At 39.7% G+C, this 17,027-nt stretch overlaps 1 protein-coding gene across 2 annotated transcripts in view; it reads right to left on the bottom strand.

The window, feature by feature from the left end:
• The window catches only part of AFDN (afadin, adherens junction formation factor), a 253,318-nt gene that overhangs the window by 3,861 nt on the left and 232,430 nt on the right, over nucleotides 1-17,027 (bottom strand). The window contains exons 29-30 of one of the 2 annotated variants that reach the window (XM_018557710.1): nucleotides 11,486-11,620; nucleotides 6,164-6,260 (exon numbers count right to left, since the gene is read on the bottom strand). In XM_018557710.1, coding sequence (XP_018413212.1) covers nucleotides 6,164-6,260; nucleotides 11,486-11,620 — 232 coding nt within the window. Of the gene's footprint in view, nucleotides 1-5,749; nucleotides 6,261-11,485; nucleotides 11,621-17,027 lie in introns of both variants that reach the window. The other variant, XM_018557709.1, reaches the window with a different exon arrangement.

Here is a 17,027-nt window from a genome sequence, read left to right on the forward strand (position 1 = left end):
TTGTAATTAACAGTCCTTTGATCACTTTATTGTGGATACTATGGAGTTGATTTGCTAAGGGCAAATAGCTTGTTCACTTTGCAAGGGAATTTTCCTTTAGCTTAGTGAAAAGTTTGTTTTGCAAAGAATACTTAATCATGTGCAAAGAAAATAGAAAAAAATCAGTACTTTTGCTTGCGCATGATTGGATGTTAGAAGTTAGCAGAGTGTCAGCTCATTTACTAATATAAGGTAAAATTCACTTGCAAAGTCAAGAGCCTATTTGTCTTTAGTAAACCAACCCCTATGTGTTCTTTAAGTATTATTCTAGGTTGTTCTACATGATTAGCTGCCATACAGAAGGGCAACTAGCACAGTCATTACAATTTAACATGATCCTTCGCCTAGTAAAGTTTCACAGAATCTTTCGCTTTATAGAAATCCCTTATGAACAGAGAGGCAGACCGTACTTGCATAGTATTTGAGGTTGAAAAAAAGACACATGTCCATCAAGTTCAGCTTTTGTATGTGCGCGTGTCTCTTGTACGTGCATGTGTGTATAAGAGTCCATGTGTGGTCTAGTATTTAAGTGTACCTATACCCCTGTCTGTTACGGTCTCTTCGGATGGAATCTAATTGATTTTTGAACAAATCAATATTCTTTGCTGATACCACTCCTTGTGGCAGAGAGTTAAAAAATGTAACCGAATCTAACTGAAAAGCAGCCCCTACGCCCTTTGTGGATAAATCTTTTCTCCGCCAATTTTAGGTGGTGGCATCTAGTGCTTGTTACGGAGTTTACAGTAAAAAGTTTAGTGCCGATGTTGCCATCACCACTGAACATTTTGTACTACAAAATCATATCCCCTCTTAATCTCCTCACTTCCAGCGTGAACAAGTTTAAATTTAGCAACCTTGTCTCGTAGTCTTTCATTTTATTGTACTTGGGGCCTTTCGCTAGCTTACACTTCTATGAATGCTGGGTTTCCTTGACTTTATCTGTGATCTGCTAAGGGCATATTATGATGTTCATTTTATTGTACTTCCGTTTTCTGTATCATCTAGTGTATACGAGATTTTATATGTGATTTTGCTCAGTGTATACGAGTCCTGTAATGTTTGCTTGTTAGATTGTTTATTGTACCAGTGTTGTTATAACAGGTTACTGCAAAATCATTAAAAATGATCTTTAACAGCTTCAGGGCCACAATACATATATAAAAACAGTGTCAACCTTAAGCTGTGAAAGATAATTTTTATTGATTTTGCAGTATAACCTAATAATTTTTTACAGCTGGCAATGACTGTTACATACAAGTGTTCAGGTGGCTATAGAGATGTGCTCAGTGCACAGTGCTGGGGAAGTGGGCGTCCCCCTTCGCCGCCGGCTATGCCAGGCTCTGCTTTCTGGTATGGATTATGGAAGGACCACACGTCGTTTTTTTATATTTACAGTTTTTACACTTTAGACTTGGGTGCCCCAAGATTTACATAATTTTAAAGGGTGCCTTGTCTGAAAAAAGGTTGCACAATGCTTCCCTAATGCACCAACAGTAGGCAACATCATCTGGTATCGATAAGCATGGTAAAAGTAGGGCATTTGTGCACAAGCAAAGTGCTGAGGTTGTCTCACTAAGATAACAGATCAGAAGTCTCTTTGGCATGGTAGGCATGTGGTTGAAAAATTTAGCTTTTCAGTTTAAGACTACTGGTCTAAAACTTGGTACTCACTATAGCAAACTGTATGTATTTCATTGGGAGCACTTCGGCAGACAGTTATTGCATAATTTGTGAACATGGTCAAAACATTAACTTACTACCATACTGCCTGTGTCCACTTTGGGGAGATCTAAGCTACTATTCATTCTTTCAACCACTGTCAGTGGACTATTCCCCTTGATTTTAAGAGATTTTCAATTACTTCCCGTCTCTGGGGACAGGAAGTGCACATAAATCTCCACAGCGGACACACACAAACACTATTCAAAGCTTTAAAAAAAAAGAAGTTGCACTTTGATCTTTCAAGCTACTGGACTGTTGCAATTAACCAAAGCCTTGCTTTGAGCAGGGGGCAATAGCAAATACATCAAATTCCAGGGATTCTTTAGACTTTCCTACCCATTTAAAAAGTATCAACAGTAAATGTTTCTGTTTATCTACATCTTCTGTTTTAGGTTTCTGATATGTGACTGCTATACGAGGTGCCTTCCTCCCCTGCCTGGTAACATGTGCAGGCCACCTTATTGAGGTTTATGGTACTCTGTGCTAAACCACATTATCCTCTGCCCCTATGAAGCTTAATGTAAGGTACAGCATGGCATGTTTCTTCAGAGTCCAGCAGCTCCCTGATGCATCTAGAAATAGCATCACCTCATTCTCCACCAACTACCAGAGTCTTGTAGAAGACCTGCTCCTTGCATTATGCTACATGACTAAAGCTCCACTGGCACTGTGATTAACACTTTACCACTACATGTTACTGCATGGAAAGCTAAATTATATAGCATATAGGTTTGGCTGCTTCAAATTAAAAAGAAATATTGTGAATGTTGGTGGGTGTTGCTAATATGATTTCTGCAATATATTAGGTGATATTCAAGTTCAGTGGGATCATGGTCCGTTCGGATAATCTCTCATTATGTACATCATAGGCACCGCGACCAAAGTTTTACTTGCATGTTATCCTGTGTTTTTTACTTTGTTGTATTTTTCCTATAATTTCTAGATTATGCTAGGTTGTTTGTCAAGAACAGTAGAGTCATTTTAGATGAACTTTGTGTTGGAATGCCGACTAATCATAAATATGGCTAAGGAGAGTGTTATGTGGACACAATTTTATAAACTGAATAACGAGCAGTGAAGAAGCATTTTGTTTAAACTTTCTGGTCAGATACTAACTGTACATCTAAATATATATTTTCAAATTATGTTGAAGTACCATTTCGTGTAGCTTTTATTATATAGGGCTCGAAGTAACTGCATTTTAACATATAACAGACAATGTTGGTTAGTGTAAATAAAATCTCTTGTTTTGGCACTGTTATCATGAAGAAATACATGGACTGCCATTGCTGAACCCCTCTGCAAACACTACTTGTGAAGTTCTTTGGTTTAACCACTTCACTTCTGGAGCAATTTTTTTCATTTTTTGCTCACATGGGAAAAATTACTTAAACCCCTCAAATCCCTCAATATTTTTTGAAAGTTGAGGCCCAGCAGAATAAAAAAAATGATATCTGCAATTTTGTATGTTGTCCGATATGTATTAATGGTTTATAAAAATTATCAAAGTCTACTTGCATTGCCCAGGCCCTCGCCCCTACTATTAAATAGGCATATCAAATGTACCTGTAAAGAAAATGTTAAGGGTTATACTTACCTCATCGCCATCTTCCGTGCACAGTGCCCAGATGAGAATGTCACACATCTGGCTAGATTCCGGGAATACAGGGCAACTGAAATCTCGTAATAAAACACTTTCTCTCTAAATCTAGACTGCTCTGCATTCCCAGAAATATTTTAAAAAGGATGGGGACATCACGTGCCCAGTGATGTGGAAACAGTGATACATTACATTTTCTTTTACAATTACATTCTACACCTACAAACAATAGGTAATTTGTAATCTAAGTAGACCTGGCATTTGCAAGGTCCACTCCAAGTACTTTTAAGTCACAGACCCAAAACTAGCATGTTGTACATGAAGAGTTAGAATTCCTTACATCTATACTTGTTTCAGAACGGTGACTCAGAAAGCTCTAAAGACAAAGCATAACTATGATAGCCAGGGAATTGGCATTCTCAGAAGAAGAGTACAGCGAAGGTAGCCTCCATGATGCTCACAAGACAGTATGTAGTAAATACATTAGGTCTCCATCCTAGTACAAGTATGCAGATCATGTCTAATTTTACTTGTCATATACTTGTTCTGGGTCAGTAATTCAAACTAATGAAGTCAATGTATCAGAGAGACATCCAGAAGCTAGCATTTTCAGAATGGGGTCAGCAATGGTAAGTAATGTACTTCTCTTTATCACCGGTTTCCTTTAATTACATAAAAATAAGATTGTTTTATCTACAAGGATTGCTGTGGATAAAAACAAGGTCTGATTTTCTATTGCTTGGGTTATAGGCTGTCCTTAAAGTGTATTTACATTTTTGCCGTCAAACTGTGATGATACCTACTTCATATTTTTACATGTTCCCATTAATATAGCATAACGTTTAAAATAGATTTAAAATGGCTGCTTAACATTTTACTTGCTGAAAATCGTTTTAGCTTTCCCCTTCTATGTCATGTTAAGGGGCTAGATAGCAATGTTTTCCATAATTAACACGGTCTCTATTGTCCTGCGAAATCCCCATTATCATTCATAAACTGGATGTGCAGGACCGTCTGTCCTAACAAATGGTTAAAGATCTCAAGGCTCGGGTGGTACATTATTTGTCAATGCACTTTCAATGTACTTTTTTGTCTCTTATCTTCACATTGTCCTTTATTTTAGGCAAAAGAAACTACCTATAGTGTATAAAACTGCTTCTAGAAACAAACAAAGGTAATAAATATTTTTTTAAATACATATTTTATGGTATTCAATGTGGATGGGAACACAATCAATCATAGTGGAGGTTCTCAATTTTGACTGCAAGAGTGGAAATACACTAAGTATCTAGTTAAAACTATGTACTGCAAAACTCTTCTTTCTAAATCGGAATACAACTGAACTGTACATGGGCATCTTTTGGATATTGCTGCAATAGATTAGGTGCTATGTTTGTCTTGTGGAATTTAGTGTGTACAGAAGGACACAGTAAAACGTTAAATGCAGAGTGAAAAAAGGTGTTTGTAATTGTCAAACAAAAGGTTGTTGTCCAAAAGAAATAAATAGTGTCTCCTATTTGCTACTGTGACCAAACATGAGATACCTTTCTTTAGCTGCCTCTAACCATTATTTACCAGGTCTGTAGACTGAACCAACAGTAAATGTAAGCCTGCTTCGAGACCTTTTTCTCTTCCTTTTGTTTAAAAAATCTTTCTAAATGTTTTAAATGTGTGATCATGGATATGCTTAGATTTGTCTTTCATTCCCTCTAAAACCTATATTTTTTCTGTATACGCATATAGACAGACACATGTAGAAGGAGCTTTTAGAATAACCGCATTCCTAATTATGTATGTATTTATTATTAATATTTATTATTAGGTTTCACGTTCTGCTTATAACATTAGATGGACACCTGATTCAGCCCCCTCCATGAGGCAGTACAACAGCTGGTGTATGGGTGGACTATTTTTGTGGTTCTATCACTAAGGAGATGATGTGAAACTAGTGTTTGAGATGTATGGAACCAGCGGGTGACGCAGCTCATTATACTGCATTTAAACCTAAAACATCACCTCTGGGTGGACCGACTTTTTGACTAGCTAAAATAACATGAGTAAGTACATGCAGCACACAATTGTAGCGCAAACCTAAATGAAATATATGGAGAAGCAAAGCATGGGAGCCAAAACCAACAGTACTCCGATTTATTCAAGTTTTTTCTTGTTAAGACACAAGAGGAAAAAAACATTTAGGTAGTATAAGGATAGGAAAACTGAATTGAAAAACTGATTTGAAAGGATAATTGAGGTGCTCTAATAATTTACCAAATAGTGGTAGAGACGGGAAAACCCACAAATTAGAGGATAGACTTAAATCTAAAAATCACCAAGGTGAAAGAGTTAGGAGGTGGATTCCAACTAGTCACACGCATTTTTAAACAGTACCTTTAGAGATGCTTTGGTGAAGAAAACCTGGCTTATTTGCTATGGGAGGGGCCAGGCCCATTTTGCTACCAGTACTGTTGGCATTGGCTGTAGGTGGCTGGAATGAGTTTGAAAGAAAGATGCCATCGGACACAGGACGAGGCTGGCGTGCAGCAGGCAGCTGTGGCTTATGTGAAGCTGGAGGGAGGTCACCATAAGACTTTCTTGTGCTGGAGTACTTATCCTGACCTGCTAGGTTTGTGTCTTCCTCATCATCAGTGTATGCAACAAACTTGGCAGTGTAAACGGTGTCAGGTGACAGAGCTTGTGTTTTGAGGTAAGAAGTGTTTCGCTGAGGTGGGGGAGGCGGAGCGTTAGACAGGAGGGGTGGGGATGGGAGCTCATATTCCCTTGGGAGTGGAGGTCTGTACAGACCAGGCTCTTCAGGCTCTAGTAATCTCCGCTCTGCCTCCTCATGTTGCCTGCGCCTCTCTGCTTCCAAGCGGTTGTAGTACTCCTCTTCCTGCCTCCTCTGCTAGCCAAAAATAAATAATGTAATTAAGCTTGTGCAAAAAAAATAAACAGAAAGAAAACAAAAGCTTACATACAATAATGGTTATTAACAAAAGAAAAAAAACAACACAATTTGCCAATATCATGCCACATGCTCACAATTAACAGTATACATTGGTTCTAATAATGCTAAAAAGTGCTTTTCAATGAAATAATATATATATATATACATATATATACATATACATATACATACATATACACACACAAATTCCAGTAAATCCTTAACTGTTGTCTATTAACTTAACTTATCATCTTCAGTATAATGGATGGAGTTCCTAAACAGCATTTATAAAGTTTGTGTGACCCTTACAATGAATTTCTTTTGGTATTTTAAAAAGACTATTGAAAGCATTTTGTTATATTTGTTCATTAAGTGCAACAATTACCAGTTGATTGTATCAGAAATTTAGAGCTGTCCTGTGAACATGGCCTATGTTATCTCAAGGAGCCCTCACAGTAATTCTAAACTAAAAGACAATTGGTCCCTACACTGTAAGGCTAAGGAGACGGGGCAGGATTCAGTAGCTTAACAGCAACTGGCCAAGGCTGACACTAAGTCTTGCAATCTCAGTTCAAGGATAAAACATTCTTAGGATAAAACATTGGGGAAATGTTCATGTTTTGCAGACATATACTGCATATAATGCAAGCAAAAATATCTGCTTCATCATACAGCCATCAGTGAATTTCTGTAAGCTGCACAAAAAAAAAATATTCAAATGTGTTTTCCTTGCAACCATGACAGTAGTGCTAAATTTGTAGATTTTTATTTTTTTTCAAAATTATCATTCCCTTCCTCCCGTAACTGGTTCAATGCCTCTTGAAAAAGTAGAGCTGCTTCATCAAGTGCAGCTGAAGAGAAGAAGGGGGGTGGGGGAATAACCGTTCCCCTTGTATAGCCCAAGCAGATGTAAAGAGAGGGACTCCCCCATGTGGCCAACTTACAAAGTACATACAGTAAAAATTAGCTCAGAAAGAAAAGGAGAATTGTAGCTCCCCACTACATGGGCTGCTCCTGTAGAAAATACCACATACGTAGTCTCAGAATCAAACAGTGGAAACCTCAACGCAGCATAAGCCTGCTAAGTCACTCACAACTATGAGATGCAGAAAAAATGGACAGTAAATCTGACTTTGCTCTGGAATGATAACTTCATAAGGAATTCCCAGACATACTGGCCTGCCCTGGAAAGGGGAGTCCTGTGCGAAGTGGAACATGGATGGGCGGTCACTGCCAACTGCAAGACTGTCGCAGATAGAACACTAATATAGATAATAAACTGGGAAACTGCCCTGCTTGGCCAACTGGAGAGCTCTTAAGGATTCCCACATCTATCCTCAAACTTTCAGTAGCTGAAAAACTTTCCAGAAATTCAGGACTGTTGGAAGAACATCTGTGTAAACTGGAAAAATCTGCTCTCCTTGGCTAACTCTAGTCAACTGTAGGATTTTACATATCAAGCATGAACCTACCAGCACTAACTCGAGAAACTATCAGGATTTAACATATCCGGCATTAATCTACCAGCAGCTGTTGATAGCAGAGAACCTCCAAATGAGCAGAGAACAGCAAAGCTGAAGAAAACATGTCCCCTCTCCTGAGGACACTAGCAAAAAGGCAAGATAGTTGTGGGTGGGATTAAATCTGTAGACTGCAGTATGGGGTAAGTCTAAAAATTCCTGTGTCCCTCAATAACAATAACGAAAATGACTTTTTTTCCCCCCAATCTTTTAAAACAATTTAAATTATTTAAAATGTAATTATTTTTATGTTTTTGGTTTTTTTTTCTTTACTGTTGGGGTCGTAACAGACCCCTGATATTTCCCTTTTAAAATAAAAAAAGACCCAGAGTCCTCAATCTCTTCTCTGCAGCCCCGGTTATAAATGAACTATACTGAGTGCTCCTGTTCATTCATACATTGTGGATATAGTGTACGTACTATGTCTACAATCATGAATGAATGGGAAGTAATGTAGATCACTTCCTGTTCATTCATAACTGGGACATAGTAAGCACACTGTGTTTAGTTATTTACAAACACTCACCGATCAGCTGATCGGTGAGTGTTTGTATACACGCTCTCCATCCAAAATCGGCTGTCAGAGGAGGGGGGGCGGAGAGCTCCAGTGGCAGATCAGCGCAATATCCTCCAATCGCCGCTCTCGATCCTGACACAGGAGACTGAGCTCTCCACCCACACCTCCCAGCTCCGCCTCCTGTGACAAATCACAGCCGTCACCGCCCCACACTGCTTAGCATCCGGAAACAGGAGGTGGAGCCGGGAGGTGTGGGAGAATTCCGCCTCCTGTGACAGATCGCAGCTGTCACCGCCTCTGACTGCGCTCCATCCTGACACAGTTACATCGGTCACCGCACAGCGCCACTCTCCATCCTAAAAACTTCTCTCCTCCCCGCTGGGCACCGGCGCTGCATCAGAAGGCAATCAGACCGGTGCTCAGCAGGGAGGAGAGAAGCTGGGATACATTGAATTTTTGGCCGCCTTTTCAGCCGTCATGGCACTTTCGACAAATGGCCAAAAGTGCAATTTTTGGCCGGAATTTCAGTGCATCCCTAAGAAATACAACATGATTATTTTTGGGTTTAGATATCCTAAAAGTTTTCATATTCTTATAATTATTTAGCAAATGTTGATGGTTAAAGCATATTAGTTTTGGGCACCAGATCACAAAGATGATATCCTGGAATTGGGGAGGTACAAAAGTACAAGTGAATAAAATAGAAAAAGTACAAGTGAATAAAAAATAGAATGGGAAAACCTCAACCTACAAGGACTAACTAAACTGAATTATTCACACATAAGAGGCAATTGGGGAGTAAATAATCACCTTATTTAAATATACAAAGGTCCATCAAAAATACAATGTTTACTGCCTTTCTTTGGAGTCTGGAGGTTATTTTTTTAGGGAGAAAATGGGTTACAATTGATGGACATAGGTCCACAGGTGTTTTTAACTTGTGTAACCTCTGTACTGGTGACCAGGTTTGATCAGAAGCTAGAGAAACAATTCAGCTGAGGTTAATGGCAAAAGAGAGGGTTCAAATATCCTCAACTAGTATCCTAAATATCCTCAACTAGTATCCTTAAGTCTGTTTATCTCTCAGTGTAATAAAAGATAAAGTAATGTAAAATACAAATCAGGAAAATTCACAATAACATTTACACCAGAAATATGGAGTTATTCAGCTACATGTTATCTGTGCACCTAATTCTCTGTCTTGCACCACACAAAACTAATTCACATAGCAACTGTTTTGATCAGTGACCATTTCACAAAGCTGTTCAGACACTTACTTATTAAGAAAGTCTGATGAGATCAACACAGAGCTGGTGTTATCACACAGCTACACTTACTGGACCTTAAGGTGCCCATACACTTTACAACCCTCGCAGAACTTTGTAAAGTAATTTAAAAACGTACAATCTGCCCATCTTGGACAGGCAGATCGGGCTTGCGATGACTGCAACGAGGGGCGGGCTTCCGATGACTGCAACGAGGGGCGGGCTTCCGATGACTGCAAACGGGCAGTGTGCGTGTGGCAGTTGTCGAACAAGCAGGCCACTAACTCGCCGAGAATCGTACGATTCCCGGCGGGTTTTCTAACCTGCATGTTCGACGGAAGACGTGCGACCGTACAGTAGAAACGGTCGCACGTCTTCAATACACTGCACGATTCTCGTACGATCACGGGATTTCAGGCGATTCTCGTACGAGAATCGTGCAATAATAACAAAGTGAATAGTGAACATGAAAGATAATTATGTAGACGTTGGTATTTAATGTTGCTTCATTTATATTATTTGTTTCTAACACATTATGAAAACATCAATTGATTTTTAAATTTTATCAAAGCATTTTTATTAATATAATAGTTTTTTTCTGGCAATAGATATTAACCAATTATGTACAAAGAGTACTTTATTATATAGTGAATTTCCTTGAATGTGTGCTGTACATTAAACAGAAGCTCCTTTATTTTTATGATTGGATTAATCTATAAAACTCCACAGTTCATGAATTTTTTCTCAAAGCTATACAGATGTTCCTCAGGTTGTGATTGATCGAGTTACAATCGTTCACATTTACAATTAAGTTTACGGTACAGTTATTCGGCACCCACAGAGATCGGTAGGTGCTGGATACCTGTAGTTTCTGGTTGCTTGAGAGTTAATAGCAACTCTCAAGAAACCATCCCTGAGGTGCTCCGCTTCCCCATTCACCTGCCGGTTAGCTTCCACATCCGGCAGGTGAATTAAAAAGGTGAATATTTCAAATTGCAATAGCCAATAGTAGGCTGGCTATTGCTCCCTCCCACTGAGCAGAGTAGCGGACCTGAGAGAGAACTTGCTTTCTCAGGTCAGCAAGAGAAAACTTGCTTTCTCAGGTCCACTCCTCTTAGTGGGCGGGGTTTGAATAGCCACCCTGCAATTGCTCCCCATTGTGTACAGTCTGCTGCTGACCGCGGCAGTACAGTACACTTCACAGTTTACGATACGATCGTGTTACGATGAGCTTATCAGAACGTAACCCCATCGTAAACCGAGTAGTGTCTGTATATAAAGTGTGTGAAATAGAAATGACTGTTGCTCACAACTAGATTTAAACTGTAGTTGTTTTTTCCAGAACAGATATAAAAAATATATATATCTTGCTGGCTGCAACGGGCAACACATGTATTTATTGGACAACGAAGGGAAGGGGTTTAAACCTCTATCAGGTTTTTCTTTTTTTCTGTGTCCGGCTAGAGAGATTTTCCGTTACTTCCTGTCCTCGAGATGCAACAGGAAATGAGAGGAACAAAATGGCTGGAACAGACTAGCACTAAACAATAGGGCTTTGATAGATGGAAAACTACCGAGTTATTTCTATTGTTGTCAGCTGGTTTAATATGGTGTTTGCATGTTACTCTATGGTAGTTTATTTGCTATGCACTATCCAGGGGAATGCGCATGCAAGAAGGAAAAACGATCTTTCATGAGCGTAATAGTTCCTGATGAATCTCAGAAGCACTTGTGTATATTTACCCGAATGTACATGTGGTCAATACACTTAATGTGCCTTTAAATGAAAACAAATATAGCGTCAGCAATGTACCTTACTTAAAGCACATTTATATCAAAAGGGTAGCACCGCTGTATCTTAAATATAGGGTACAAAACCTTGTCTTCGGCTTCCCGCTTTGTTCGGTCCTCCTCTTGACGCCGACGTTCTTCTTCTTGTCGTATGCGATCCTCGGCTTCCCGTTTGCGGATCTCTTCCAATTGTTGTTGTCTTCTCCTTTCTTCATCCTGTAACTATAAGACACAAAAGTGTTTAATATACTGTATATATGTATATAGATACACACATACACATAGAATTATTATAATCTAGGAAAATGGTCAACAAAAATATTTGTTCTTAGCATCTATAAAACCCAAATGCAATTTCAGTAAACAAAAAACCACAACAGCTATATATTACAGGTATAGCTATAAGAAAGCTTTCAAATCATTACTACCTATGTGTTGCCAGTATAGGGCTATATTGTGCCAGCTATCCTCCCACAACTGTCTCTTTTCTCAAATAAAAAAATGTGTTACTGTTAAAACCATAAGCAATTATTTTGAAGCACAAATTACATATTGGATATGTGAAATGGTCCCATTAAATACAATATATCATATATACCAGATCCCTGATGTCCTGTCCTCCTGCCATGGGGCTTCTCTGGATCCCTGCTGCTCTCCCCCATCTGTATGCAGAGGGGATCCGAGAAGAAAGAAAGATTGAGGAATTTCTTTTTCTATTTTAAAAGGAAAATATCAGAAGGCTGTTTATACCCCTAATATTTCCCTGAAGCCCCCCAACAGTAAAAATAAATAAAAAAAATATCCTGGAGGCAGGGCGATGGGTGATGTCACACACCTGTTGGGGAGGCTGAAAGTGTTAGACGCCGCAGACAGAAAGGGGCAGGACACCTTTCCCCGAGTGCAACGTCGGCCAAATGAGCACCGCGGGAGGATAGGACGCTGGCACCTCTAGAACGCACTGGAATGCAAGCCGGCCGACTCCCTGCACTCAGGCGCAGGAGGGGGCGTGGGGTTGTGATTTAGTGAATGGCACCGCAGCCATTCCCCCCACCCACAATGCGATTGCCTGCCTGCATTCCGGTTCAATGCACCTCCATGCTCGCTCCCCCCCTGAATGCAGGTGTTTTTCGTTGGTAGATCTCATTGAGCTTGTCATTTGAAAAGTAGATCTCCGAACGAAAAATTGTGGGCGCCCCTGCAATATATGTATAGTAGATTTCCTCTTAAATATCTTCTATCTTCTAAATATTTTCTATTTGGCTGTTTAAAAACAACACACAAATATATTTACAATACTGACCACACAGTACCTCTATGATTAAGCCAGGTGGTCAAACGTGTGAGAGGCGTTGGAGTGGGAGAGATAGTATGGTGGTATATACCTAGTATTTTGAACTTTGCATGGAATTTACAACAATAAAGTTCGATTTTTATGGACATCGGGTTCGTGTGGCTAATTGGAGAGATATTGACTGACCACACAGTAGTCACCAAGACTTTTTCAGGGCAGGGTAAGTTTAAGATATTTTTCTGTTTCTAAACTAGGGGTTATTCTTCATGTCCAGCACTCTGGTCCTAATAAACCACTTACAGTCTTTTTCCATACTTGAACATATACACATAGGGGTTGAATTACTACTGTGTGGTCAGTCAATATCTCTCCATGCACATGAACATCTTAAAAATGTTCTTTTAACAACTATCACCGTGGTTTGTGGTGAATTCCACTTCTTCAGGACTATTAGTACAACCCAATGTTAAAAGAAGATTTATCTGAAGGTTTCAGGTGATTTGGAAATCCAGGGTTTGCGCACAGACTGGGAAGGAACCAGGCTTGGCTTTGGAGGTTGAGGCCTGGGATTAACAAAAGGGACTCTTCTTGGTCACCGAGGAGGGATTGAGCCTACCCTGGCTGAGCTCTAGGCTTCAGCTGGAGCAGATGGGGAGTTTTTCTCCTGGTAACATCCTTGATATTAGTATCCAGGGCAGCTCCAGACAGACACTGTCACTCTGTAGAGCATGCAAAGCAGTCAGTTTTTGCAGGTGAGTTCCACAGCCCAACACTTTAACTTCATGTTCACTGACCAGAAACTCATACTACAAATGAGAGGTCTGTAATAACCCATCTAAGTAGAAGCCCAGTCAGCTAGAGCTTGGCAGACATGTGTCCCTGCCAGGTTGGGTTGCAAGGCAGGGCCTGCCAAGGGGAAAAAGGTTTTAGAAAGGGTCTCCAATTGCCTATTGATTAGGACCCTAAACACATGCGCATACTCCACAGGGACTGTAAAGGATTCCCCCCTGCGCCCCCCACAGTGGGGACAATCCACTTTTTTAGAAAGTCCTCTAGTGCAGTGGGTGCACGAGAAAGGCCTTGGGGACCCATGAGGAGCCTAGACAGGGGACAGTACTGGCAGAATCTGCAGGCTGATCCTCAAGCTTTAAAGTGGTGTGAACTGCATCAAAGGTGGCCATGCCCAAAGGAGCTAGAGAAAACTCAGAGGATGGCATGGACTCAATTAAAGGGAAAATTCAAGGCGGTCAGTGTTAGGCCCTTTTTAGTGGGTGCACTGAAGGCAGCACCAAATCCGTAACTGCATTGTGAGCTGGAGGCACTGTATACATCACGTGTCTAATATCTTTAAGTGAGGGTACAAGGCTAGGTCTTAAATACTCACTAACCAACTACCAGGTCTTGAAGACGGGCAGTAGAAATAAACCAATGATAGATACACATGTCAACTGCAGTCAGGAGCAGCGGGTGGGGGGTACGTCCTCATTGCTGAATAGCGAGAAAGACAGACAATGGGGGCACGCCACCCAGCAGATGGGATCAGTGCTTAGTCCCTCAGCTTTACCACCATCTGCAGTAAATGGCTGAATAACAGGGATTTCAGATACCACCCGATGGTCCTAGTGATGAGGTAGCACAAGATGCTTGGTCTGTACAGCCTGTTCACAAAGTAAGTCTTTAGGACAGCTTAGAGCCTGGTAAGTGCTTGCTGCCAGCCAACACAATACACTCAGCTCTGGAAAACCCCCAGTGCAGAGCCCAGTGCCCGAAGGTCACATTCCATGCTATCCTCCGTAATCAACCAGTCAAGCGCGGTTCGGAAACAGCCTCCAAACATAGTGCTAAAGAAAAACTCATCCAAATAACAGTGTACAGAGACCAGCTTAAGCAGCTTGTAAAGGAATCTTGATTGAAAAACAAGTAGCTTGGTTGACTTTTCTCAATGGAGCAGAGAAAAGACATCCATACTAATGAACACTAGAAAAAACAAAGGCATGCTGGGAGCAGGCAGGGGTTATACTGGGCTGGACACAATTTTGTGTAGTTGGTAGTATAATGCCGTAGTCTATAAATCCCTGTGTTCCTCAATGAATAGAGAAAAAAAATTACACATACATTACAATTTTATAGAGCGCTAAAAAGGCACTGAATAGAGGCGGTATTCCCCACATAAGTGATGAACACCTGGGAATTAAAAACCAGTTGAATGATCTAGATGCAAATTACATAATTTATTTAGCACCTGAAAATATGTTTTGTGAACTATGATGACTTACTTAGATATAGGGTACCAGTAAAGAATTTAAAAGTAGATAATAGATCACCCTACTAAGTATAGTAAAAGATAAAATTGTAAACATTGATCAATACTGTATACCTAAAGGTCACTTATGTTTTCAGATTAATTAGATATTTGTTTTAAAATAAATTGCTCCTCGTTATGCAACAATGAGGATTAGTGAAAATTATTGGTCATCATGTGTGTATTCCCTCCTCCCTCACTCTATTATCTACTTGTAAATCCTATACTAGCACCTTCTATCTGAGGAAGTGACCGTAGGTCACGAAACACATTTTCAGGTACTAAATAAATACTTTTTATATGAAATAATATTGCTTGGTGAGAAACTAATTTTCGCAGCAATTATTCAACGGGCCTCTGCAATACATTTCCATCCCTTGGGTTCTCATAACTCAGAAGCTTTTGACTATCCTGCTGCCACCTCTGAACATGGAGTAAACTTTCACTGTGTGGAGACAGTTTTATTCTTTACAGGCATTCAGCCGCTCAGTTTGCAGCCACTATTCATTGGTCACTAGCAACCTGACAGATAAGTTCACCTTTTCTATAATTTTTTTTCTGCTAGTGGACCATAAACAAATTACTACACTATATAGGCTGGCTCTGTTACTCTCTCCTTTTTTTTTCTACTTGTGATCGGTCCTAAGGCTTAATTTTTCTATTAGGATCACCACTTAGACGGCATAGATTTAACTGATGGGCTTCTTTTGCTTTAAAACTATCATTTAAAATGTAGAAATAAGCAACACAATGAACACATCAGCAAGTTAGGTATCAAGTCTGCAATATTTTATAATTCAAATATTTAACTATAATGACAAAGATGGTATAGGGCTTAATGCCCTATACCTATATGACTCCTGTTCACTAAGCCCACTGACAGTTAGATTCTAGTCAACCTATCACAGCTGCCTCAAATGGCTGAATAAACAGGTTTTCACAGATTTAAAGATACATGTAATACTGCAAGGAACAAAATCTTTCTTTAACACATAATATTCAATACAGAAACACAAGGAAAACATTTAAACTCATTTACATTTTTTGTGCCACCCTGAGGTGGGGCTGTATTGTGTATTTATCATGATCTCATAAAGGCGTGATGAAAAAAGCCATACATAAAATGGCCTTTCAAGCCCTGTCATCAGCTGTTGAAAGACTTAATTTAAAGTCAGTGAACACCTTGGCAATGATCAGCATGTTAAATCTTGTTCAAGGCAGGATACAGTAATAGGGAGCCATTATCCTCCTATGAAAATCATATCTTTTAGAAGGTTCTCAGCACTGACAAAAAGTAAACGGATATTAGCATCATGAGATTGACTGAATTGGGGCATATCCAAATATTTTGTTCCTGGGCAGGAGCAGCTTATGCTGAATACAATTTCTATGTGGCACTCCTACATAGTTATTAAAGCATAAGTCATTCATGACAGTGTTAGTTATGGAGAATGGTATACAGGACATTTTTTTTTTTCATAACCCACATATTTTATGTGATGAAATTCGCTTTCCATTCTATTTTCCCCTCACTAAACTACTGGATTTCACTGAAAATCCAAAAGTAAGGCATTCTATGAAAAAACAAATATTGGATCGTTCTCATGCAAAATTTTACACGTATATGCAAACATTGCAATTTACCATGTAATTTTTCTTCCAGAACCCACAATATAGTCAATAGACAAAGAACACTTAACTTTCCAACTAGAAGTACAAGTTTTTAAAATGTTGTACATAAAAAAATGTAATGTTACGAGCCCCCCCCCACTTCCCTCCAACCACATCCGGCAAGAGACCAATTGGTCCATTAACCCTTTCGCTGCCACCGACATAAGGCATACGGCGGAACAAAAGTGTTCACCGACTGGCCAGCTCAGTATGCCTTACGTTGGTCGCATTTACAGTTCTGCTATAAGCTCATGGTCGATTTAGCAACCATAAGCTTATAGCAGAACTGTTCAGCAGACTGTCCCCTTCAAAATAGCCACTGATGACCGCTATTACCGAAAATACCGCCCCCCCCCCCCCCCCCG

Source organism: Nanorana parkeri, unplaced genomic scaffold, assembly GCF_000935625.1.
Source record: "Nanorana parkeri isolate BGI_ZX_2015 unplaced genomic scaffold, ASM93562v1 scaffold296, whole genome shotgun sequence".
Classification (NCBI taxonomy): Eukaryota; Metazoa; Chordata; class Amphibia; order Anura; family Dicroglossidae; genus Nanorana; species Nanorana parkeri.